Source organism: Pleurodeles waltl, chromosome 3_2 (genome assembly GCF_031143425.1).
Source record: "Pleurodeles waltl isolate 20211129_DDA chromosome 3_2, aPleWal1.hap1.20221129, whole genome shotgun sequence".
Classification (NCBI taxonomy): Eukaryota; Metazoa; Chordata; class Amphibia; order Caudata; family Salamandridae; genus Pleurodeles; species Pleurodeles waltl.
In genome coordinates, this window is record NC_090441.1 from 171,355,622 (window position 1) to 171,383,029 (window position 27,408).

General features: G+C 47.0%; 1 protein-coding gene across 1 annotated transcript in view; it reads left to right on the forward strand.

Moving 5' to 3' along the window:
• LOC138286772 (keratin, type II cytoskeletal 8-like) overlaps positions 1 to 27,408 on the forward strand; it is a 70,191-nt gene that overhangs the window by 30,680 nt on the left and 12,103 nt on the right. Inside the window, exon 5 of the mRNA XM_069227271.1 lies at positions 26,862 to 27,082. Coding sequence (XP_069083372.1) covers positions 26,862 to 27,082 — 221 coding nt within the window. The remainder of the gene's footprint in view (positions 1 to 26,861; positions 27,083 to 27,408) is intronic.

The window sequence follows — 27,408 nt, forward strand, 5'->3', positions numbered from 1 at the left end:
CCTAGAGTTCAACCGGTGAGGATGAATAGAAGATGGAGACCCCCCACCCCCGTGTACAGACCCCTGGTGGACCTGGTGACAATGGAGGGCAGACACATTATCCTGACCTGCAGACTTGATAGGGCCACAATCCAAGAAGTGTGTGCCTAATTGGAGCCAGACCTGATTTCAGCTATCCGCCAGCCCACAGGTATCCCCCCTCTTGTGCAGGTCCTGTCAGTGCTCCATTTCCTGGCAAGTGGTTCATTCCAAAGAACAGTGGCCATGGCATCAGGGATGCCTCAGCCAATGTTCTCCAACGTGTTGACCAGAGTGTTGTCTGCCCTGCTGAAACACATGCACAGCTACATCGTATTCCCCCACGTGGATGATTTGGCCACAATGAAGGCTGACTTTTATGCCCTGGGACATATCCCCAACATCATTGGTGCCATTGATGGTACACATATAGCATTTGTCCCCCCCCCGGAGAAATGAACAAGTGTTCAGGAATAGAAAAAGCTTTCACTCTCTGAATGTGCAGATGGTGTGTTTGGCGGCCCAGTACATCTCCCATGTGAATGCCAAGTAACCTGGCTATGTGCATGCTGCCTTTATCTTGAGGAATAGCAGCATTCCATATGTGATGTCTCAACTACAGAGGCACTGGGTATGGCTAATAGGTGAGCCCATGGTTCCCACCCAGTTGATGTAGGTATATGGGTGTGGGGTTGTCCCTAAGGGTGAGTGTCTGTCTAACAGGTATTCCTCGATATTTGGAGGTGACTCTGGTTACCCCAACCTCTCATGGCTACTGAACCCAGTGAGGAATGCAAGGACAAGGGCAGAGGAACATTACAATGAGGCACATGGGCAAACAAGGAGGATAATTGAACGAACCTTTGGGCTCCTGAAGGCCAGATTCTGGTGCCTCCATCTGACAGGGTCCCTGTACTACTCACCCAAGAAGGTGTGCCAGATCATTGTTGCATGTTGCATATTGCACAACCTGGCCTTGAGACACCAAGAGCCTTTTCTGCAGGAAGATGAGCCTAGAGATGGTCTTGTGGCAGCGGTGGAGCCTGTGGACAGTGAGGAAGAGGAGGCAGAGAAAGAAGATGTGGACAAAAGAAGTTCACTCATTCAACAGTACTTCAAGTGACGCACAGGTAAGACACTGTAACTTTACTTTACATTGCAGTTTTGTGTTGGACATTGTACATGGCAGCCTGATTTTCCAAATTCTATGGCCACTTACTGTACCCTTTGGCATCTCAATTTTCAGATATCTGTGCCCCACTCTGGCTCCTGGTGTGTTTACTGCTGCCCACTACAAGTCATACCTATGTATACATAACTGTACAGTAGAATTGCAATGTTTACAGCTTGTTAAACGAATACATATTACAATCAATTAACAGACTCCATACTTGTATTTGTTCCAAGGGTGTTCATTTATGTGCTAATAAGTGGAGGGAGTATTGCAATGGGCTGGGTTGCTGATGGAGATAAGTCCAGGGTAGAGTCCAGTCTATTTATATCACAGGTGCATTGTCCAAAGGGGCATAGGAAGGGGAGCAATGGCAGTTCAAGGTGGACAGGGTGACAGAGTGGGACACAAGTGTGACAATCAGAAGAGTCCTATTTCCTGGCAGGGGTCTTGGCAATGTTCTCTGGCTTCTGGCTTCTGGCTTCTGCCTGGGTCACAGGGACCGTGTGTGTGGTGGTTCTCCTTCTGCAGGGGGTGGGGTGCTGGTAGCCTGTTGGTCCTGTGGCGAGGCCTCCTGTCCACTAGCGCCGGCGAAGGTGGAGGGCTGTTCTTCGGTTTGCCTAGTGTCAGGGGCCCGTTGTTGTGCCACTGTCTCCCTCATGGTGTTGGCCATGTCTGCCAGCACCCCTTCAATGGTGACCAGGGTGGTGTGGATGTCTTTGAGGCCTGTCCTCCCCCTGTCACACAGCAGTCCTCCCAGCTTCCCTGTTGTCCTGTGCCTCTGTCCACTGAACCGTGTGCCCACTGCCACTGACCCCAGGTCTCTGATTGTCTTGGGTTTGTGGGGTTGCCTGGGATCCCTGTAGTGGTGGACACACTGCCGATTGGCGTGTCCTGTGAAAAAAAGGGATGGGCCCGCTGGGTGGGTGCTGTGCTGGTGTTTCCTGAGGGGGGATGCTCTGTGGAGGGTTGGGACTGTGACAGGGTAACCGACTGTCCAGAGGTCCCTGATGGGCCAGGTTGGTCATCCTGATCCAGGCGTGCAGAGCTGCTGTCATCACTGTGGGCCTCTTCTGTGGGGGGACTGGATGTTGGTGGCACCTCCTCTCCGGTGACGTTGAGTGGGGGTCCTGTGGGGATGTAAATGCAGTGTTATTGTATCTGTGTGTGCCATCTTGTGCATGGATATGTTTCCCTCTATGGTTGTTATTAGCAAGGCACATTTGGGTTGTGTGAGATGTTATTGGTTTGGCTAAGTGATTGTCAATAGTGTGCATGCTGTGGTGATGGGTGTCCATGCAGGTCTGTGATGGGTGTCAATGCATTGTTGTTGCATGCAGGGCTTGGTATTGAGATGGGTGGGTTGTGATAGTTGGGTATATGTGAGGTGGTGGAGTGATGGGGGTGGGGGTAAGGGTAGGAGTTTGTGATGGCATGCAGGTAGGGTGGGGGATATAGTAGTAAAGATTTGACTTACCAGAGTCCAGTCCTCCTGCTACTCCTGCGAGGCCCTCAGGATGCATGATCGCCAAGACTTGCTCCTTCCATGTTGTTAGTTGTGGGGGAGGAGGTGGGAGTCCACCCCCAGTCCTCTGTACGGTTACCTGGTGTCTTGCTACCACAGAACGCACCTTCCCCCGTAGGACGTTCCCCCACTTCCTGATGTCATCCCTTGTTCTTGGGTGCTGTCCCACGGCGTTGACCCTGTCCACGACTCTCCGCCATAGCTCCATCTTCCTAGCAATGGACGTCTGCTGCACCTGTGATCCGAATAGCTGTGGCTCTACCCGGATGATTTCCTCCACCATGACCCTTAGCTCCTCCTCTGAGAATCTGGGGTGTCTTTGTGGTGCCATGGGTATAGTGTGAGTGGTATGTGTGAGGGTGTGTGGGGTGATGTGTTGGGGTGTGTGCTGTGAGGTGCGTGGATGGTGTATGGGTGATGTGTTATGTGGCTCAGATTCAGTGGGTGCTTCCGGCTTGTCTCGCTTTCAGTTGGCAATATATTTTTTTCATCATGAAGGTTTGTGGGTAATGTGGGTGGGTGTTTTATATTGGATTGGGTGTGTGGGTGTGGTGTGTGTATGTGTGTCAGGTGTGTATAGTTTGAATTGTCCAATGTGGTGTAGTTTTGTTAGTGTGTGTGTATTTTGAGCGCAGCGGTGTGTATCGCCAATGGTTTACCGTGGTTGAATGTCCGCCGCGGTGATTCGTGGGTCATGATGCTGTGGGCGTATTTCTGTTGGTGTAACGGTGTGGGTTTTGGTACCACCAGTTTATCTCTGACCTTTGGGCTGGGGGACTTGTATGGGTGTCTGTATAGTGATGGATTTCTCTGTGTGGGTCATAATACCGCGATCACGGTATGTTGGCGGCCGTCAGAACGACGGTCGGCGGCATTTACCGCCAGGGTTGTAATGAGGGCCTTAATTTCCCCATTGGTTCATGTAAAGCACTTGAATACCTTTGGGTCGAAATTGCGCTATATAATGATGTGGGTTCAAGTCTCGGCATCAGCTCAATATTCTGGACAAAGCATTTAATCTCCCCATGCTTTTACAGTGCTTGATTAACCTAAAGTCGAGATCTGGCTGTATGATGATATGTCTGCAATGGTGACAGACCACGCACAGCAACACAAACATTGAAACAAAAGAAAGACATGACTGCCAATTACATCACATGACATGCTATCTGAAACAGACAAGGAACAAGAGATTACTTCTCTGACAACTTTACAGTCAAAACCATTCACAGATATTTACATTCTTGCACGTTATCGTAATTTAAACTCACGTGATGTTTGCAGCAATATTTTTCTATGAAATATGTTTAAGTTTTGATGTTCAATCACTTAAAGTAGCAATATAGTATGTTGCACATATACTCAGCCAGACCATAAAATGACTGTCTCCCAAGGTAATAATTGGGGAGAGGATGTGGTGAAACTGCCAGAGCTGCCGACTTTGGATTTAAAGAAACTGGGTTTGAGTCTCGGAGTCAGCTCAACATTCTGGGCAAATCATTTAATCTCCCTGTGCCCTCATGTAAAACACTTGAATACCTTTGGGTCATGATTATGCTATATAATGATGTGGTTGCGATGGTGACGCATGAAAGCAGGTGCTGTGGTAATAAAGCACTGAAAAGATGGAGGTCTTGTGTGCAGTACTCTTGAAGAAAAGAAAAAATAGTTTCTTCAACAATTGCTAAAATGGGACAAGTGGAAGAGTACAAGTACCAGGGCGCCGCTCTGTGGGAGTAATCAATGGACAAAAAGGTGGGACAAATGATTAACCACTCAGAAGCAAGATGTTTTAAAGGACACTGCTATAAACAAATGAAAAGCAGTGGGTGGGCTGTAAGCCCACAAAGTATATACAGCATGCCTCAGAGAGCAGGCTCAACCTAAAAAGTAATTGTACAATGGCCAAAACTACCCCAAAGGGAAATGCCTCTGCCAAAGTGACAAAAGATTGCTCAAGATATTTCAAGCATACCTGTGGCACTTTTTTCAGTCATAACCTGGAAACATTTTGTGTAAACCAACAGTGTCCAAGGGTGTAAGGGAGCCCCCCACCCCCTTTTGGCCCCTGCAGAACAGGAGGGCTGCTACTCCTTCCATTTCAGCAGGGCCCCCAAAGCCCCAGCTGACTAACTGCACATTATTTATTTATTTGTATGTTTAATTATTTATGCACATTTAAATAGCACAGCCATTACCCAAAGAGCGCCTTCCAATAGAAATATTTCATTACATGAAAGTTGCAGATGGTTTAAAATTAAAAAATACAAAATGTACAATAGGTATATACAGCAGTGAAAAGATTGAAATAGTGTAGCTATATATGCCAATAATTGTTTGTGATGTGTTAACTAAAATATCATTGGAGGTGAAGGGCTTTCAAGTCTGTTTTGAAAGTCGCCACCAAGGTGGTTGTGGATAGATTTGGAGGTAATGTGTTCCAGATTCTGGTTGCACTACCCAAGAACTATGGTGTCATCAGTCATTAGTTTTTAAAGAATGGAGGGTTCTAGTAGTATTGCTTTGGTGTTTCGGGATGGTCTAGAGCCTCCAGATGGCTTGAGTTTGTCCACCAGGTAACGAGGAGTGGATATGTGCAGAACTTTATTGGTGACCCAAGCGCTATTGTAAATTGTCCTGGCGTCAATGGGCAACTATCAGAGAATGATCAATAGAGGTCGAATGTGATCATTCCTTTTGGTCCCATAGACGAAAGATTCTGCTGAGTGTAGAATCGATTTCAGGGGGGTGAGATGGGTTTTGGGGAGACCGGTCAAGGGACAGTTACAATAGTCTATTCTGGAGAGCACAACTGCATGAGCAAGAGATTTCAGACCCGGCTCTGTAATGTAATGGTGGACTTCCCACAGAAGAAGTAGTTGACAGCGGACATTTGTGACTGTGGTGCCTTTTTTGAGAATGTAGGTTGAGTCTTTTGTCTAAGATAATTCCTGGGGATTTGGCACTGTCAACAATGGTGGGTTTACTGTTGTTTACTGTAGGAGGCTGGACTGGCTTGTAGTGAGTACCAAGGGGTACTTGCACCTTGCACCAGGCCCAGTTATCCCTTATTAGTGTATAGGGTGTCTAGCAGCTTAGGCTGATAGATAATGGTAGCTTAGCAGAGCAGCTTAGGCTGAACTAGGAGACGTGTGAAGCTACTACAGTACCACCTAGTGTCATATGCACAATATCATAAGAAAACACAATACACAGTTATACTAAAAATAAAGGTACTTTATTTTTATGACAATATGCCAAAGTATCTTAGAGTGTACCCTCAGTGAGAGGATAGGAAATATACACAAGATATATATACACAATAGCAAAAATATGCAGTATAGTCTTAGAAAACAGTGCAAACAATGTATAGTTACAATAGGATGCAATGGGGAAACATAGGGATAGGGGCAACACAAACCATATACTCCAAAAGTGGAATGCGAACCACGAATGGACCCCAAACCTATGTGACCTTGTAGAGGGTCGCTGGGACTATTAGAAAATAGTGAGAGTTAGAAAAATAACCCTCCCCAAGACCCTGAAAAGTGAGTGCAAAGTGCACTAAAGTTCCCCTAAGGACAAAATAGTCGTGTTAGAGGAATAATGCAGGAAAGACACAAACCAGCAATGCAACAACTGTGGATTTCCAATCTAGGGTACCTGTGGAACAAGGGGACCAAGTCCAAAAGTCACAAGCAAGTCGGAGATGGGCAGATGCCCAGGAAATGCCAGCTGCGGGTGCAAAGAAGCTTCGACTGGACAGAAGAAGCTGAGGTTTCTGCAGGAACGAAAAGGGCTAGAGACTTCCCCTTTGGTGGACGGATCCCTCTCGCCTTGGAGAGTCGTGCAGAAGTGTTTTCCCGCCGGAAGGACGCCAACAAGCCTTGCTACACGCAAATCGTGCGTTTGGCGTTTTTGGACGCTGCTGGGGCCCAGGAGGGACCAGGAGGTCGCAAATTGGACCTGAAGAGAGAGGGGACGTCGAGCAAGACAAAGAGCCCTCACTGAAGCAGGTAGCACCCGGAGAAGTGCCAGAAACAGGCACTACGAGGATGCGTGAAACGGTGCTCGCCGAAGTTGCACAAAGGAGTCCCACGTCGCCGGAGGCCAACTTAGAAAGTCGTGCAATGCAGGTTAGAGTGCCGTGGACCCAGGCTTGGCTGTGCACAAAGGATTTCTGCCGGAAGTGCACAGGGGCCGGAGTAGCTGCAAAGTCGCGGTTCCCAGCAATGCAGCTTTTTGGTGCCTGCGGTTGCAGGTGGAAGATTCCGTCGACCCACGGGAGATTTCTTTGGAGCTTCTGGTGCAGAGAGGAGGCAGGCTACCCCCACAGCATGCACAAGCAGGAAAACAGTCGAGAAGGCGGCAGGATCAGCGTTACAGAGTTGCAGTAGTCGTCTTTGCTACTATGTTGCAGGTTTGCAGGCTTCCAGCGCGGTCAGCGGTCGTTTCCTTATCAGAAGGTGAAGAGAGAGATGCAGAGGAACTCGGATGAGCTCTTGCATTCGTTATCTAAAGTTTCCCCAGAGACAGAGACCCTAAATAGCCAGAAAAGAGGGTTTGGCTACCTAGGAGAGAGGATAGGCTACTAACACCTGAAGGAGCCTATCAGCAGGAGTCTCTGACGTCACCTGGTGGCACTGGCCACTCAGAGCAGTCCAGTGTGCCAGCAGCACCTCTGTTTCCAAGATGGCAGAGGTCTGGAGCACACTGGAGGAGCTCTGGACACCTCCCAGGGGAGGTGCAGGTCAGGGGAGTGGTCACTCCCCTTTCCTTTGTCCAGTTTCGCGCCAGAGCAGGGGCTAAGGGGTCCCTGAACCGGTGTAGACTGGCTTATGCAGAATTGGGCACATCTGTGCCCAAGAAAGCATTTCCAGAGGCTGGGGGAGGCTACTCCTCCCCTGCCTTCACACCATTTTCCAAAGGGAGAGGGTGTCACACCCTCTCTCAGAGGAAGTTCTTTGTTCTGCCATCCTGGGCCAGGCCTGGCTGGACCCCAGGAGGGCAGATGCCTGTCTGAGGGGTTGGCAGCAGCAGCAGCTGCAGTGAAACCCCAGGAAGGGCAGTTTGGCAGTACCAGGGTCTGTGCTACAGACCACTGGGATCATGGGATTGTGCCAACTATGCCAGGATGGCATAGAGGGGGCAATTCCATGATCATAGACATGTTACATGGCCATATTCGGAGTTACCATTGTGAAGCTACATATAGGTAGTGACCTATATGTAGTGCACGCGTGTAATGGTGTCCCCGCACTCACAAAGTTCAGGGAATTGGCTCTGAACAATGTGGGGGCACCTTGGCTAGTGCCAGGGTGCCCTCACACTAAGTAACTTTGCACCCAACCTTTACCAGGTAAAGGTTAGACATATAGGTGACTTATAAGTTACTTAAGTGCAGTGTAAAATGGCTGTGAAATAACGTGGACGTTATTTCACTCAGGCTGCAGTGGCAGGCCTGTGTAAGAATTGTCAGAGCTCCCTATGGGTGGCAAAAGAAATGCTGCAGCCCATAGGGATCTCCTGGAACCCCAATACCCTGGGTACCTCAGTACCATATACTAGGGAATTATAAGGGTGTTCCAGTAAGCCAATGTAAATTGGTAAAATTGGTCACTAGCCTGTTAGTGACAATTTGAAAGTAATGAGAGAGCATAACCACTGAGGTTCTGGTCAGCAGAGCCTCAGTGAGACAGTTAGGCACCACACAGGGAACATACACATGCACACCTATGAGCACTGGGGCCCTGTGTGACAGGGTCCCAGTGACACATACCTATAGGCCACAAACCTATGAGCACTGGGGTCCTGACCAGCAGGATCCCAGTGACACATAACAACCATACTGAAAACATAGTGTTTTCACTATGAGCACTGAGGCCTGGCTATCAGGATCCCAGTGAGACAGTGAAAACAGTGACAAACACCCTGACGTACACTCACAAACAGGCCAAAAGTGGGGGTAACAAGGCTAGAAAGAGGCTACCTTCTCACACAACCCCCCCCCCCCCAAACGAAGGACAATAAGGCTAACCTTGGCCAGTTGAGACTTTATTGTCTAAGTGGTGATAAGTAGAGAGTAGCTCTGCAATAGACTGGTTACTCCCTTTATCATCCACTATATGGTTACTTCCCTGTGGGGATGTAAACCACCCTGTTTGAAGTTTTTTAGCTAAGCAACAATGTGAAGATGTATTTTCAGAGTTTCTATCAGTAAGTTTTAGTTTAGAGCAGTGGGAATTGTCCACTGAACCTATTTGTAGTGATGGAAATGCCAGACAGGGATGCTGTCTCAGAAAAGCCATAGCTGGGCAAAAACTTTGTCCATCTGGCTGGAAGAGAGAACAGGGATGCTGTTTCTCTTGAGTTGGAGCAGGGCAGGGATGCTGTCCTATGAGCTCCACACTAGGGCAGGGATGCTGTCCTAAGTGTTGTGAGGTAGTGCAGGGTTTCTGCACTAACGTTTCTCTGGGAGGGTTGGAGGGATGCTCCATGTTAACTAAAATGGTGTTCTTTTTCTCACCAATGTTAGTTATCCCACAGAGAGGTACTTCCACCTCAGGGAGTCCAGCTTTGCCAGCTGATGATTCCCTTGGAACAGGTGCCACCCCAGGAGAGGTTTCTCCCACCACAGGAATAGTATCCTGAATGGTAGGGTGGTTAGGGGATACTGTGATACCCTTTTTACCTGTTGATGGAGAGGGATCCTGAGTTTTCAGGCCTTCTCTCCTTTGCTTTTTCATTTCAGTAGAAATGAGAGGGAACAATTCCTCAGGGATGCCCAGCATGGCTGCATGGGCATAAAACTCTACATCAGCCCAACCTGATGCCTCTAGGTCATTACCTAAAAGACAGTCTACAGGTAAGCTAGGTGATACCACCACCTGCTTAGGGCCAGTAACTCCACCCCAACTAAACTGAATTATAGCTAAGGGAAGAAACTTAGTGGAGTTATGGACATCAATAATCTTATACTGTTGTCCAATGATGTGTTGTTCAGGAGGCACTAGGTTTTCAGTCACCAAAGTGAAACTGGCACCTGTGTCCCTGTAGGCCAAGGCCTCAACACCATTTATTGAAACTGTCTGCCTGTACTTATCCATTGTAAGGGGACAAGCAGCCAGTGTGGCAAGGCCAGTGCCACTAGGTGTGACAGAAACTGTCTTGGGACTGATTACATCAGTTTCCACTATGGACCCATAAGTGAACCCAACTACACCCTTTGCTTGACTGTTGCCAGCAGTCCCACCACTAGTACCAGTACTGCTAGGGGCACTAGAGCTTGATGTATTAGTGGTGGTAGGCTCAGGGAGTTTACCTGGACAGGACTTATCCCCTGGCCTATGGCCTCTATTTTTACACACAAAGCACCAAGGCTTTTTAATGTGTGCAGGTTGGGAAGAAGAGGAAGAATTTGTTTTATCCCCACCCTCTGAAGAGTGTTTAAGATTTGAAGTGGGATCTTTGGTTTTACCCTTATCCCCATGCTTATCTTGAGATTTTTCACCATCTTTCTTCTTATTGCCATCTTTGTCACCCCCTGTATGAACTTTTCTGTTCACCCTTGTTCTGACCCATTTGTCTGCCTTCTTTCCCAATTCTTGGGGAGAGGTCAGATCAGAGTCTACCAGGTACTGGTGCAACAAATCAGACACACAATTATTAAGTATATGCTCTCTCAGGATTGTGTTATACAGGCTTTCATAATCAGTAACTTTACTGCCATGTAACCACCCCTCCAAGGCCTTCACTGAATGGTCAATGAAATCAACCCAGTCTTGTGAAGACTCCTTTTTGGTCTCTCTGAACTTTATCCTGTACTGTTCAGTGGTTAAGCCATAACCATCCAGGAGTGCATTCTTAAGAACTTGGAAATTATTAGCATCATTTTCTTTCACAGTAAGGAGCCTATCCCTACCTTTTCCACTGAATGATAGCCATAGGATAGCAGCCCACTGCCTTTGAGGGACATCCTGTACAACACAGGCCCTCTCAAGTGCAGCAAACCACTTGTTAATGTCATCCCCCTCCTTATAAGGGGGAACTATCTTGTGCAGATTCCTGGAATCATGCTCTTTTGCAGGATGACTATGGGGAATACTGCTGCTGCCACCATGGGTATCTAAACCCAACTTCTGTCTTTCCTTCTCTAATTCAAAAGACTGTCTATCCAAATCCAGCTGTTGCTTTTTAAGCTTCAGTCTGGTTTGTTCCACCCTCAACTTATTGAGTTCCCTCTCTAACATTCTGTCATCAGGGTTGGTGGGAGGGACATTTCTAGAAACAGAGCTATGATGGGAATGAACAGAAGGAGACCTGTCCCTTACAAAAGCCAACTTAACAGCTTGGTTTACAGAAACATTACTACCAGTATGGTGAGAATAAATGCTTTTGCTATGATGTGAGACAACACTATTTATTTGGTGTGGCTCATCATCATTACCATCTATGCTAGATTGTCTAGTAATGGGCAGGCTAGGAAGTTTCTTTCCTGAATCTTTTCCTGGGGGAGTCCCTGAATCAGATTGGGAACTATTAGGTACTTTTTCAACAGATGGGGCACCTATGGCCTTATCCTGTTCTCTAAGCATGTTAATTAACAGTTCCAAGGCAGGATTCTTCCCTACACTCAAACCTCTCTCTATACAGAGACTCCTTGCTCTTTTCCAGCTAAGGTTGTCATATGCAAGTTTGGACAGATCAACACTTTGGCCTGTGCCAGACATTTTTTAGAGAGAGTTAAAGTGATAGAGAAAGAGACAAAAGTTTTCAGAACTTTTTGCAAAGACAGAAAAAAATCTTTTTAAACTTTTAAGAACTTTTTGAAAGTTTAGGAGTACTTTTCAGCACTTAGAAAAGAGTGAAAAGAGGAAATGCAAAACGTTTTGGCTATGTGTATATACACTGACCTTGTTTTGTATATTTTTCTCTTATGAAAAGTACAATGACAAGAGTGGTAAGTAGTCTCAAGCACTTATCCCACCACTGCACAACCAATGTAGGAGGCTGGACTGGCTTGTAGTGAGTACCAAGGGGTACTTGCACCTTGCACCAGGCCCAGTTATCCCTTATTAGTGTATAGGGTGTCTAGCAGCTTAGGCTGATAGATAATGGTAGCTTAGCAGAGCAGCTTAGGCTGAACTAGGAGACGTGTGAAGCTACTACAGTACCACCTAGTGTCATATGCACAATATCATAAGAAAACACAATACACAGTTATACTAAAAATAAAGGTACTTTATTTTTATGACAATATGCCAAAGTATCTTAGAGTGTACCCTCAGTGAGAGGATAGGAAATATACACAAGATATATATACACAATAGCAAAAATATGCAGTATAGTCTTAGAAAACAGTGCAAACAATGTATAGTTACAATAGGATGCAATGGGGAAACATAGGGATAGGGGCAACACAAACCATATACTCCAAAAGTGGAATGCGAACCACGAATGGACCCCAAACCTATGTGACCTTGTAGAGGGTCGCTGGGACTATTAGAAAATAGTGAGAGTTAGAAAAATAACCCTCCCCAAGACCCTGAAAAGTGAGTGCAAAGTGCACTAAAGTTCCCCTAAGGACAAAATAGTCGTGTTAGAGGAATAATGCAGGAAAGACACAAACCAGCAATGCAACAACTGTGGATTTCCAATCTAGGGTACCTGTGGAACAAGGGGACCAAGTCCAAAAGTCACAAGCAAGTCGGAGATGGGCAGATGCCCAGGAAATGCCAGCTGCGGGTGCAAAGAAGCTTCGACTGGACAGAAGAAGCTGAGGTTTCTGCAGGAACGAAAAGGGCTAGAGACTTCCCCTTTGGTGGACGGATCCCTCTCGCCTTGGAGAGTCGTGCAGAAGTGTTTTCCCGCCGGAAGGACGCCAACAAGCCTTGCTACACGCAAATCGTGCGTTTGGCGTTTTTGGACGCTGCTGGGGCCCAGGAGGGACCAGGAGGTCGCAAATTGGACCTGAAGAGAGAGGGGAGGTCGAGCAAGACAAAGAGCCCTCACTGAAGCAGGTAGCACACGGAGAAGTGCCAGAAACAGGCACTACGAGGATGCGTGAAACGGTGCTCGCCGAAGTTGCACAAAGGAGTCCCACGTCGCCGGAAACCAACTTAGAAAGTCGTGCAATGCAGGTTAGAGTGCCGTGGACCCAGGCTTGGCTGTGCACAAAGGATTTCCGCCGGAAGTGCACAGGGGCCGGAGTAGCTGCAAAGTCGCGGTTCCCAGCAATGCAGCTTTTTGGTGCCTGCGGTTGCAGGGGGAAGATTCCGTCGACCCGCGGGAGATTTCTTCGGAGCTTCTGGTGCAGAGAGGAGGCAGGCTACCCCCACAGCATGCACAAGCAGGAAAACAGTCGAGAAGGCGGCAGGATCAGCGTTACAGAGTTGCAGTAGTCGTCTTTGCTACTATGTTGCAGGTTTGCAGGCTTCCAGCGCGGTCAGCGGTCGTTTCCTTATCAGAAGGTGAAGAGAGAGATGCAGAGGAACTCGGATGAGCTCTTGCATTCGTTATCTAAAGTTTCCCCAGAGACAGAGACCCTAAATAGCCAGAAAAGAGGGTTTGGCTACCTAGGAGAGAGGATAGGCTACTAACACCTGAAGGAGCCTATCAGCAGGAGTCTCTGACGTCACCTGGTGGCACTGGCCACTCAGAGCAGTCCAGTGTGCCAGCAGCACCTCTGTTTCCAAGATGGCAGAGGTCTGGAGCACACTGGAGGAGCTCTGGACACCTCCCAGGGGAGGTGCAGGTCAGGGGAGTGGTCACTCCCCTTTCCTTTGTCCAGTTTCGCGCCAGAGCAGGGGCTAAGGGGTCCCTGAACCGGTGTAGACTGGCTTATGCAGAATTGGGCACATCTGTGCCCAAGAAAGCATTTCCAGAGGCTGGGGGAGGCTACTCCTCCCCTGCCTTCACACCATTTTCCAAAGGGAGAGGGTGTCACACCCTCTCTCAGAGGAAGTTCTTTGTTCTGCCATCCTGGGCCAGGCCTGGCTGGACCCCAGGAGGGCAGATGCCTGTCTGAGGGGTTGGCAGCAGCAGCAGCTGCAGTGAAACCCCAGGAAGGGCAGTTTGGCAGTACCAGGGTCTGTGCTACAGACCACTGGGATCATGGGATTGTGCCAACTATGCCAGGATGGCATAGAGGGGGCAATTCCATGATCATAGACATGTTACATGGCCATATTCGGAGTTACCATTGTGAAGCTACATATAGTAGTGACCTATATGTAGTGCACGCGTGTAATGGTGTCCCCGCACTCACAAAGTTCAGGGAATTGGCTCTGAACAATGTGGGGGCACCTTGGCTAGTGCCAGGGTGCCCTCACACTAAGTAACTTTGCACCCAACCTTTACCAGGTAAAGGTTAGACATATAGGTGACTTATAAGTTACTTAAGTGCAGTGTAAAATGGCTGTGAAATAACGTGGACATTATTTCACTCAGGCTGCAGTGGCAGGCCTGTGTAAGAATTGTCAGAGCTCCCTATGGGTGGCAAAAGAAATGCTGCAGCCCATAGGGATCTCCTGGAACACCAATACCCTGGGTACCTCAGTACCATATACTAGGAAATTATAAGGGTGTTCCAGTAAGCCAATGTAAATTGGTAAAATTGGTCACTAGCCTGTTAGTGACAATTTGAAAGTAATGAGAGAGCATAACCACTGAGGTTCTGGTTAGCAGAGCCTCAGTGAGACAGTTAGGCACCACACAGGGAACATACACATGCACACCTATGAGCACTGGGGCCCTGTGTGACAGGGTCCCAGTGACACATACCTATAGGCCACAAACCTATGAGCACTGGGGTCCTGACCAGCAGGATCCCAGTGACACATAACAACCATACTGAAAACATAGTGTTTTCACTATGAGCACTGAGGCCTGGCTATCAGGATCCCAGTGAGACAGTGAAAACAGTGACAAACACCCTGACATACACTCACAAACAGGCCAAAAGTGGGGGTAACAAGGCTAGAAAGAGGCTACCTTCTCACATTTACTGCTAAGGATGTTGTGTGTATCCATCCAGGATTGCAGAGGAAGTGTTGAACAAAGTTTAGCATGATGACAAGGTGTGAGATGTCATTTGGTGAGAGACCTTTCAATACAGTTGTGTGGCATCTGCATATTGATGATAGAAGAATCCTGTTTTCTTAAAGAGGACTCTAAGTGGATCAATGTATAGATTGAAGAGGGTCAGGGCAAGAATAGCCCCCGGGGGAACCTCTTGTTTAACCGCAATTGGTGTCAAGAGATAGTCTTCAATTTTTACACTGTGTAACCTGCCTATAGGGAATGAGGCAAACCATTTAAATACCACATCATCAATGCCCATTTGATTTTTGAGTGTGTCAAGGAGCGTATGGTGGCTGACTGTGTCGAAGGTTGATGATAGGTCGAAAAGAATCAGGAGGCAGAGGTTGTCCGAGCCTAGACTTCAAAGTGCTTCATCTACCACCTGTGCCAGTGCAGTTTCTGTGCTGTAGACCTGATTGAAGCCAGATGGGCATTCACCTAGTAGATCGCTGTTTTCGATGTGTTGGTGAGTTGCTTCGCTACACATCCTTCAATGATTTTACACAGTAAGGCAGGTTGGAGATCACGCAATAGTTGTTGAGGTCATTAGTGTCTACAGAAGGTTTTTTTCGAGGAGAGGGGTGACATGCCCAGTTTTGAGGCAGCCAGGAAGCGCTTCTTGGCTGCGAAAGACATTCACCAGTTTGCTGAGTAGGAAAGCATGTAAGTAACTGAGTATAAAGGACTTTGCTAGTGTCACCCGGGATTGGGTCTACAAAGAGGATTTGAAGTTCAATTGCCAAGGGCTACATGTACGAAGCAGAAGAATTGCAAGTCAGAAATAGCGACTCAATGCGAATCGTTATTTCCGACTCGCAAAACGGGATGTAAGTGCAAATCGCATTTCCATTTTGCGATTCGGTGCGGAGTCGCATCGCAATTTATGAAATCGCAAATTACGATTTCCTAAATCGCACATGGGTGTAGCCTAGGTGCGCAAAAAATTTGAAAACACACTTCCTGGTGCTGTTTGATGACATCAGAACCAGGAAGTAACCCCCATGGAACTGGGAGGAGTCTACCCAGCATAGACAGCAGAGGCACACCCAGCTGAGAGGAGCAACTGCAGCCATGTCAACTCAGACTAAGGAGACAACCACTGCAGGGAGGAAGAGAAAACTGAAATTCTCTGAGAAGGAGCTGGAGGTACTGACTGAGGACTGCTGCCTGCACCATGAGGTCCTGTTTGGCAAGGCAGCAATGAGTGTCCCTGACACACAGAAAAAGAAGATCTGGCTGGACATTCAGAGCAAGATCAATGCGATTGGAGTCAGCCATCGCACCATCGATGAGTTTCGCAAAAGGTTGTATGACCTTAGGTCCAGAAGAAAGGGTGTCAGAGCGGATGAGGGAGGCGCACGGAACAGGAGGAGGACCATCCACAGTACCACCTCCTACAGCCATAGAGAGCATGGTGGAGACCACACAGGAGCCAGAGGCTGTTGTAGGAATTAGGGACCTGGATAGTTCAGCACCGGGAACCTCCAAAAGTAAATAGCAAATCTCACTTATTTACACCATTCAATGCACCACGCACACAACCACAGTACACAAAAGCATACATCATCCAAATTCGTTCCATGCCTAAATTGCAACCTAGAGGACAAAGCATTATGGGCAATGTAGTACAGTAGTCCAACTTTTGAGGAGTATATATTTTGATACACCACCATCAGAGAGGCAGGGACAGTGTATCCCCTGTGTCCCACAGGTCTCCCTCAAGCACCCACCGATGACCCTAGTTTGCAGGGAGATGAAGATGCCACCATCACAGTAGACGAGGCTGCCAGCATATCTGCAGGGGAGTGCATGACAACACCAATTGTCCACCATGCACATGAGACCACCGAAGAGACAGATGTGGACACTGAGACAGGAAACCTTACACCGGGGCCACAGATGGGTGTGAGTCGGCCACTTAGAACAGCTGGGTCTGGGCGGAGACGGCGTCATCAAACACAAGCTGCAGATGAGGAGGATGTCACAGGTGAACAATTCCTTGGACTAGAGGTATCCCTACTGAGCAGTCACCGCGTGGAAAACAAACAAATGCGGTTGATGAACCGGAACCTGCACAGACTGCAACAGACCCTCACACAGGGATTTTCCAATGTCGACACACAATTTACAAACATGAACAACAAGATGGTAAACCTCACCACTGCCATCAATGACCTGTGTAGGGAAAGGTAGCGGATCGGGCCCATGCAAGGCACAGGGAGTGCAACACTGCTGCCCGTTTGGACAGGCTCAGTCAGTCGATTGGCCGCCTCGCAACCACAACTACCTGCCTGTCAAGGTGCACTGTTACGCTACAGGTGGAACTCAGCCATTTTGGCGGAGATGTGGCAAGAGGACTAGGGCACATCAGTCATGCAGTGGTCCTCATATAGACCTCCCAGGCAGCAAGGGGCATTGGTGAGACCCCTCAGGACAGTGAGGACATCTGAAGCGTGAGCAGCTTTTCTGCCTCAGATGCACGCATCCTGCGGAGTTGCAGTGCCCGCCAGACATCAGGGGACCAACCAGGAACGGGCCATGGAGGGTGTAGCCCAGGAGGGTGTGATGTTGCTTACCTGGGATTCGCCTGAGGCACATGATGTTAATGTGTCAGACGTTGTTACATTTTACTTTTTTACTGCTAGCTAAACAGCAACAGTTCAATACTACACTCCTGACATTAAAGGAATATGTTTTGTTGCACAACCTGGCTATGTGTGTCTTACACTTGTGAGTGCTGTAACGGTTGCAACGTACCTGCCAAAGTAGTGAGTTGCAATGTGGTCCCGTCTCCGCCTGCCCTCCAGTGCGATGCTACCATCCCCAGGCTGTCGTTGTGGTGGCTCTTGCTCCTCATCCTCCGAATCTGTGTCATCTAGGGTGAGATGTATCCCACGTCTGGTTTCTATGTTATGTAGGATGGCACATGTCGCCACAATCTTGCATGCAGTCTCTCGGGCATACTGGAGTGCCCCTCCACTTTTGTGCAGGCATCGAAAACGTGACTTTAACATGCCAAATGTCCTCTTAATGATGGTTCTCGTGCGCCGATGTGCAATGTTGTAGTGCCTCTCATTCTGATTGGCAGGTGTTAGATATGGGGTGAGTATCCATGGCCTCAGAGCATATGCACTGTCACCTGTGGAACAAAACAGCAGATGTGAGCATGGCCTAACATGGTTATGCAGTGACATGTATTCATGACACCGATGTGTACTACACAGTACCTAATAAATATCCTTTACCAAACTCCCCACGTTCTAGGCATTGGTGTATCCCACTGTGCCTGAAAATGTATGCATAATGTGTGCTCCCTGGAAATGTTGCCACTATATCAGTTATGAAATTATGGGCATCACATACTACCTGGATGTGAGTGAGTGAGTACATTTCCTATTGAAGAACACATTTTCCAGATTTGCAGGTGGACAAATGGGTATATCTGTCCCGTCCACACCCTATTACATGGGGAAAGTTTCAATTCTGTAGAAGTCCAATTTGATGTTGTGTATTTCCTCCTCGTTCCTGGGTAGGTATATGTATCTGGACATGTGTGTGAGTAAGGCATCTAAGAACCGTCTAAAAAATCATGACAGGGCACTTTGGGACACCCCACCAGCAACTGCATTCACCCCCTGATAGCTACCCGAGGCCAAGAGGTGCAGTGAGCAGAGCACTTGCACATGTGTGGGGATGGAGCAGCTGCGCAAGGTCTGGCGTTCTAGCTGAGGTTTCAGCAGTTCAATAATCTCTAAGATAACTGCGCTGCTCAGTCTGTATTTGTCATATATTTCCTCCTCAGTTTGTTGAAATATGGTCTGCCTGGTTCTGTATATCCTCTCCTGTCTCCACCTCCTCCTCCTCTGCTGGGCAGCCTGGACTCTCCTCCTCCATGCAATCACGTAGAGCCAGCCATTTTGAGAAATCCAGAGGCCCTCTGGGTCTGCTTTTATACTTTGGTTCTGGTTCTGGTTACCACCTGTTTGGAATCAGTGCTAATCTGGGTGTGCAAAACGGGCTTTTTGCAACTATTCGCAATTTGCGACTGTCCTGTATATATGGTTTGTGTAGGAAGTTGGCTCTGTATGTACTATTTCAAAGTAAGAAATAGCATGCACAGAGTCCAAGGGTTCCCCTTAGAGGTAAGATAGTGGCAAAAAGAGATAATTCTAATGCTCTATTTTGTGGTAGTGTGGTCGAGCAGTAGGCTTATCAGAGGGTAGTGTTAAATATTTGTTGTACATACACAAGCAATAAATGAGGAACACACACTCAAAGACAATTCCAGGCCAATAGGTTTTTATATAGAAAAATATATTTTCTTAGTTTATTTTAAGAACCACAGGTTCAAGATTTATAAACAATACTTCAAATGAAAATAGCATGTACAGTTTTGGCAAAAATGGCAATAAGCTATTTTAAAATTGGACACTGCAAAATTCAACAGTTCCTGGGGGAGGTAAGTATTTGTTAGTTTTGCAGGTAAGTAAAGCACTTACAGGGTTCAAAGTTAGGTCCAAGGTAGCCCACCGGGTTCGGGGCAACCCCAAAGTTACCACACCAGCAGCTCAGGGCCGGTCAGGTGCAGAGGTCAAAGTGGTGCCCAAAACGCACAGGCTCCAATGGAGATAGGGGTGCCCCGGTTCTAGTCTGCCAGCAGGTAGGTACCCGCGACTTCGGAGGGCAGACCAGGGGGGTTTTGTAGGGCACCAGGGGGAACACAAGTCAGCACAAAAAGTACACCCTCATCGGCACTGGGGCGGCCGGGTGCAGAGTGCAAACAGGCGTCGGGTTTGAATAGGTTTCAATGGGAGACCCGGGGGTCTCTTCAGCGATGCAGGCAGGCAAGGGGGGGCTTCTCGGGGTAGCCACCACCTGGGCTAGGAAGAGGGCCACCTGGGGGTCTCTCCTGTACTGGAGGTCGGATCCTTCAGGTCTTGGGGGCTGCGGGTGCAGTGTGTTTACCAGGCGTCGGGTTCTTTGAAGCAGGCAGTCGCGGTCAGGGGGAGCCTCTGGATTCCCTCTGCAGGCGTTGCTGTGGTGGCTCAGGGGGGTCAACTCTGGCTACTCGCGGGCTCGTAGTTGCCGAGGAGTCCTCCCTGTAGTGTTGGTTTTCCGCAGGTCGAACCGGGGGCGTCGGGTGCAGAGTGGAAAGTCTCACGCTTCTGGCGGGAAATGTGTGGTCTTTAAAAGTTGTTTTTTTGGTGCAAGTTTCAGTCTTTGTGGAACAGGGCCGCTGTCCTCTGGAGTTTCTTGGTCCTTTTACATGCAGGGTAGTCCTCTGAGGCTTCAGAGGTCGCTGGACCCAGGGGGACGAGTTGCTGTTGCAGTTTTTGTTCTTGAAGTGGGGAGACCGGCCGGTAGGGCTGGGGCATAAGCAGTTGGTGTCTTCTCTGCAGGGCTTCAGGTCAGCAGTCCTTCTTCATCTTCAGGTTGCAGGCATCTATCTTCCTAGGTTCTGGAGGCCCCTAAGTACTCAATTTAGGGGTGTGTTTAGGTCTGGGAGGTTAGTAGCCAATGGCTACTAGCCCTGAGGGTGGCTACACCCTCTTTGTGCCTCCTCCCGGTGGGGAGGGGGTCACATCCCTAATCCTATTGGGGGAATCAGTCAGAATCACCTCAGCTCAGGACACCTTAGGGGTTGTCCTGACTGGCCAGTGACTCCTTTTTGTTTTTCTCATTATCTCCTCCAGCCTTGCCGCCAAAAGTGGGGGCTGTGGCCGGAGGGGTGGGCATCTCTACTAGCTGGGATGCCCTGTGGCAATGTAACAAAGGGGGCGAGCCTTTGAGGCTCACCGCCAGGTGTTACAGTTCCTCCAGGGGGAGGTGAGAAGCACCTCCACTCAGTACAGGCTTTGTTCCTGGCCACAGAGTGACATAGGCACTCTCCCTATGTGGTCAGCAACATGTCTGGTGTGTGGCAGGCTGGTAAAACTAGTCAGCCCACACTGGAAGTCTGGTATGTTTTCAGGGGGCATCTCTAAGATTTTTGCAATTCGGTAATTGGTTGCATCGCTATTTGGGACTCCAAAATGGCATTGGAACATACCATAGCGCTGCAACCAATTTGCGAATCGCAAAACGTACGTACATGTAGCCTCGAGTGACTTTGAATTTGCACATCAGTGGAGGGGTAGGGTGGACTTCATGACATAGAAGCTATTGACATTTGGAGTCAAAGAACTGTTGAAACATGGTGGTTCTTCAAATTTGAAAGATGAGGAGGGGCTGTTGGTAGTTTTGAGCAGATCAAAGACTTGCTTCAGTCTGATTTTGGCTGAGTCCAAGAGGGATTTAAAGTGGTTGGAATTCTCTCAAAAAGTGTGTTTTTTTGTATAGGGACCAACCATCTCTGAGACAAGTAAGATTAGTGGCGCAGAGCAACCATCCCCATTTCTTCTCTAAGATTCTTAAGGCATTTTCTTCATCATATAGGGCCTTGTTGAACCATGGTGCTGATGGTTTAGGTTGTTTCTTTTTGCTTTGGAGTGGAGCTTCATCATCGAGCACCTCAGAAAGCCATTCAAAGCTGCAGGAGTTCATTATTCACATCGATGGAGGGGCCAAAGAGGGGTAGGAGGGTAGTGCCTTCTGAAACGTATTGCTTGGTATACCGATGTTCATGTTCCTTTTGTCTCTACCAGGTACTTGCTCTTTTTGTTGGCCCATTATCATATAAGAGATTCTCATGGTGAAAGGAATAAGGGATTGATCAGACCAGTCTACCGAGATGAGATAATTCACTGAGAGTATGTTTTCTTTGAAGAGTATTAGGTCTAGTACGAAGTCTTCTGTGTATGTTCATTTTAGATTGTTGTGGATCTGATCATTGTTGAAGAGAGTGGAGGTGAGGTGTCTCACTGTAGAGTCTTCTGTGGAGCTGCAGTGAAGCTCCCTAGAAAGATCACTTTGTCGCCTTGGGTTATTTGGGCTGTAAAATACAAGGTCCATGCACTCCTCTATATAGGCCGTGTTACCACCCGATGGACGATAAAATGGATCTGTTTTAAAAGGAGAATTCTGTTGAGCATGTAGGTTCAGAGTGAGGCAATGGAGTGTAGAGAAAGAGCCATTTGCTATCTCTTTGCATTGTAGTAAATCTCTGTAAATGGCTGTGATACCTCCCCCGAATTTGCCTACCTGATGATGGAGTAATTTGGAGGAAGTAGAAGATCCTAGTGCTGTGGGATGTGTCATTGAACAAGGTGTCTGTAAGAATTATGAGATCAATGGTGTCAGAAATTTCCAGTCTGTGCTTCATAGCAGACCTACAATTGTGAAACATGCAGCATACAGCTGAGGTAACTGATATGGTGTGAAAAGTGTCAGGGGTTTTGGTTAGGATAGGAATGTTGTTTCAGTTAGCAGATGTCTGTTTTGGACAGGGTTGGTGTTTGGAATGAGTTGAGTCAAGGAATTCTCTGCTGGTTGTAGTTCTGACAGGATGAAAGTTAAAAACAATGAAGTCCTTACAGGTGAATGTGTGTGGGGACGGTGAAGTGAAGGAGATGCAAGAAGGTACATTCAGAAGGAGAGAGTGAAGAGAGGGAAGATGAGGTGTGAAACATAAAAATTGGTGATTTTAGAAATATGTGTTAGAAAAGGGCTATAAGTGTTTCACAGAGAAAGTACAGAGGAGACTGCGGTGCAGGGGAGGACAAGGGTGATTGCCACACAAAAGAAGACTATCTTTTCCACATACCTCAGTGATTATTAATTTTCTCAAATTTTCAGAAATGAAACATTTTGAATTCGACTTTTTCACTACAATATCATTTTTCATCAACATCATATTGTTAACAAGCACTGGCAAAGCCAATATGCCTGGCTTGTTTTAAGCGCAGATCTCTTATGCGTGATATGTCTGGGTGCAATAAAAGAACGCTCACGTGGAGGCAGTGGGGCACCAGTCAGGTACCACACTCTGTGATGCTCTTGGATTTAGTTCATGTGTTTAAAGCCACATCTATAATTACATTGGCCATGCCTTTTGAACAGAGATGTATAGTTATGCTTTTTAGGCCTTTCCCCTTTTAGCGACCCTCCCAACCCAACCTTTTCATCCTACGTAAAGCCCTGACGATTCCATAGTTCTTTGAAGACTGCACCCTTGAGGTAACAGCCTGTCTTCTTTACCCACCTCACGGTGAATTCTATAGTTTTTGTATCGTTCATTTAAGGGTGAAAGACAATAAAAAGACCATTATATTATCTTGTTCCGATGGAGCCCATGCATGCACTATAATATGAATTGTACTGATGGTAAAAATAAAATAAAGATAAATTATGTTTTTAGAATGCATATTTGATACTGCAGATTTCTCAGAATCATACATATTATAGTTCTCAGAGCGCCACTGACTAAATTAAAAACATGTACCTCAAAATGTATACCCTAACTGCATCTGACACAACACTGAGATTTCTTCCTAGATGTAGCAATCTGTTTAATCACTGTTAGAAATGGGGTCTTTAGTTGGCAGTCAGGTTGGTGAAGAATCCCTGAACCAGAACCTGCAACCTGCCAAGAAGAACTGCCTGGCTGCCCAAAGGACTCACCTGATTGTTTTCTGAGAAGGAATGCTGCCTTGTGCTGTTGCCCTGCTGCCTTGCTGCTCTCTGGCTGTGCTAAAGAAGTGCTCTCCAAGGGCTTGGATAGAGCTTGCCTCCTGTTCCCTGAAGTCTCAGGACCAAAAAGACGTCATTAGTGCAATAAGAACTCCCTGTGCAGCGGAAATCGACGCACAGGCTGCATTGCGGTGAAAAATTCACCACATGCCGAACCGGAACGACGCAGCCCGACTTCAGAAGGAGAAGATCAACACAGCACTAGCGTGGCGACTGGGAATTCAACGCACAGCCAACTGGATCGACGCAAAGCTGAGCCGGAACAATGCAGCCCAACTTCCTGAGAGGAATCGACACGGCGTCTGCCGTGCAGTACAAATTTCCACTCAACGCCCACTGGATCGATGCAGCCCCTGTGACTTCGTCTTGCAAATACCAGATTTCAACGCATCGTTCCGGGGCATCCGAAAACCCCGCAATCCGATGAGGATCCAAGACCGCGCGATTGAAATTGCTGCAAAGCCTTTCCTGCGTGAAAAATAAACGATGTTTAGCCGGGTGCGGCCCAAGAAATCGGCACACCCCTACCTGTTTTCCATGCATCTCTTCCTCTGTGGTTCTTTGCTGAGATTTTGAGCGCAAACCAGATTCTTTGTGCTTGCAAGAGTCATTTGTTGCTTTCAAGCGACTAAAGACACTTTATATCATTTTTACAGTGATATCTCAACATATACTTACTGTATCTGCATCTTACCAGATAAATATTATATATTTTTCTAAACACTGTGTGGTGTATTTTTGTGGTGTTCTACTGTGTTATTGCATGATTTATTGCACAAATACTTCACAGATTGTCTTCTAAGTTAAGCCTGACTGCTCAGTGCCAAGCTACCAGATGGTGGGCACAGGATAATTTGGATTGTGTGTGACTTACCCTGACTAAAGTGAGGGTCCTTGCTTGGACAGGGGGTAACCTGAGTGCCAACCAAAGACCCCATTTCTAACAAACACCCATTAGGATTAGCTTCTAGAACATTTGAGACACCAGTATTCACATATTCAAACACATACAGATACATGCACATATACACACACACACCCACAAATTTCAAATGGAACCTCCGGCTAGTCTTGGGTTTTAGCCAATGCCACTGTGAATTCTGGTGCTTGTAGATTTGTTTTTAACTTTTGAATTCTGGCATTAGAAATCCATGTTTGCACAGATCTTTTGGATTAAAGACCAGGAATGGCAGAGGTCACATGTGACATGTTGCCCATTGGCAGCTGGTCGCCTATCCATTCATGCTGCACGGGCATCCCCTGTACTCTCCTGCTGTGGAATTCTACTTGTTGTGGTAATAGATGCTTTCACAACTGCCACCAATATTACACCTCTGTTGTGAAGGCGGCTCTCACCGCTCCTTATCCTCATTGATGAATATTTTTTTTGTGGGGGATCTGCAGTGCTCCTTGTTATTTGTATATGTATTAAGATGGAGCCTTCTGCAGGTGTTACTCATAGTTTGGATGTTTAGTGTGAAAGAAGCTTGCACTGCCACTGCTCACGCAGTAGGAAAGCTGCTAATCGTAATGTGCAATTTATTATTTTGAAAGTTGTGATGCAAGCTGTGTCTTTTCTGTGTTAAGAAAGTTTGCAATCCTGCTGCTTGTGTTGTGCCTGTTCTGTGTGTGAAGGAAGCCTGCACAGCTGCTGGCTCAGCAATGGTTATTTGTATAAGGAAGCTTGCATTCTAGCCCTGTGTGCTATTCCTCTTCTGCGTGAATGAATCTTAGTGTATGTGTGCATGTGTGTGTCTGTGTGTCAATGTGTGTCTGTGTGTGGGTGTGTGGTTCCTGTTCTGGGTTTGTAAGTGAATGTTACTCTGCTGATGTCACGTGACCTATTCCTGTCTGTACTCTACCCATTCTTTGAGACCCATGCTCTCTTACTGATTTTGCTACTGAAATCTGTCACAAATGGTAACATGAATCTTAAGAGCAGAGGGCAAGGTTAGGGTTCAGCATGATCACAGAAAAACGAATAATGGAAAAGAAGGGAGACTGACGCAAAGGAGCAGCAAAGGAGAAGGAACAATTCAGTGAGAGCAAAGTGAGAGAATTAGGGCAAAACGTTAGAGGGAGATGAAAGAAAGAGAAAAAGCTGAATGAAAGGGATGGGACTATACAGAAGCAGAAAGAAATTGGGTGACAGCAGTTTTGTGGTAATAGCAAAAGAGATATACCACAGTGGAAAACTCAGCAAGAAATGCTAGGTGGTGAATTAAAAAGAAAGGATACTGGAAGGGACAGGAAAATAGCTACTAGAAAGGAACTGGTTTTAAGATAACAGAAGAGTTTAAAAGAAGTAATAGCTACAGTTATCAAGTGGGCAAGGAGAACTGAATGTCAAAGGGAGAGTGGAGGGATGAACCGATAGAATGTGACGCATGCACATTGAATTATAACTGAGGGATGAAATGGAGAATGAGCGGTGGGGTGGGATTGACACTGTGGTAGGCACAGAGTTTAGAGAATAAAAGCTTGAGGGTTGCAAAGTAACCAACACATTGAAAGATAAAGGGTAAACTAAAGAGAGATTGAGGTGCATAGAAACCCAGAAGAAATACAGAAGTGCAAAAATGTCTACCAGAGATGCAAGAGAACAAGAAGATGAGGTGCGAGGAAACATGATAGAGGCATGAGATTGAATATGAAGTGGAAACTAGAATAAACTGATTTAATAGGAGGAAAGAGGTGGAGTTAAGACGGAAACCTGGAGAGAGAGAATATGATGGGGAGGGAGGAAAACTGGAAAAAATAGAAGTGAGAATCATAGCAGTAGAGATCAGCAGTGCAAGTGAGGGGGCTTAAATATGCGGGAGAGGGGTAGATGTTGTGGAAGAATGAGAGAGTACGTGGTATGCTTGAAGCAGAAATAGTGATGAAAGAATGAGAGCTAGTAATCAGAGGTGGACTGGGATTAATGAAACCGAGACATATAAAGAGTAAAACACCAGTAACAACATTTAATGGTGCATTGCAGATTGACTTTTAGACAGCTCAAATGCTTATGATCCTATGTCAGTAACCTTGGGATCCCTCCATTTCACCGGGAATTTCTACTTCTGGAACCCATAAACCCTGATTTTGTAAATGAACAACATCTAAAATATTTTTTGACATGTCCTGATGACTCCATGACTCCAGAACATGTTGATCCCCCTGAGCTAATTGTAGTACTGAAAAATGACAGAAAATCCTGCTGATATCTTGGTGGTATGTTGCAATGGCAAGATAAAGAAAATGATGGGTGACTGGGTGATTGTAGTGGGGCCCCCCCTCACAGCACCTATTGGGGGGCCCTGAACACACCATACTGCTGCACTCATGCAAGGTCATAGCCCTGCAAGTGCAGACTCATGACTTTTTTCTGAATTATGCCCAATGTGTTTTACATGTGCATGCATGATTAAAGTATTTTCTTTTCTCCATTCTCAGCGAACCAACCTGGAGAACGCCATTGGGACGGCAGAGGAACAAGGCGAGCAGGCAATTCGTAACACCAAGAATAATATTCAGGAGCTGGAGAAGGCCCTCAAGGGTCCCAAGCAGGTCATGGCAGGCAAAGTGCATGATTACCAGAACCTGATGAACACCAAGCTGGCTTTGGACATTGAGATTGCCACCTACCGGAAACTGCTGGAAGGGGAGGAGCTCCGGTGAGTGGGTTTGCCAAGGGAAATACCACCACAGTGTCAAACACACCAGGAAGAAACGCTTAACCTACGTGTGTAGGAACCATGACGTTCCTCAATTTCTATTCCTATGTATTCCTCTTATGCAAACATTTCCATACATGCACACAGAGAGTTGATTTTATGAGTAATCATTCCTTCCTTGACCTTTTACTATGAAATACATTCACAACAAATTTATTTACGCAGAATAAGAAGTGTTATTTTCATGTATCTGGATATATTTTACCCATCCACAGTCTCAGAATGAAGAAATGGAACGTGAAACCTAAGTTATTATAAGTGGTTGA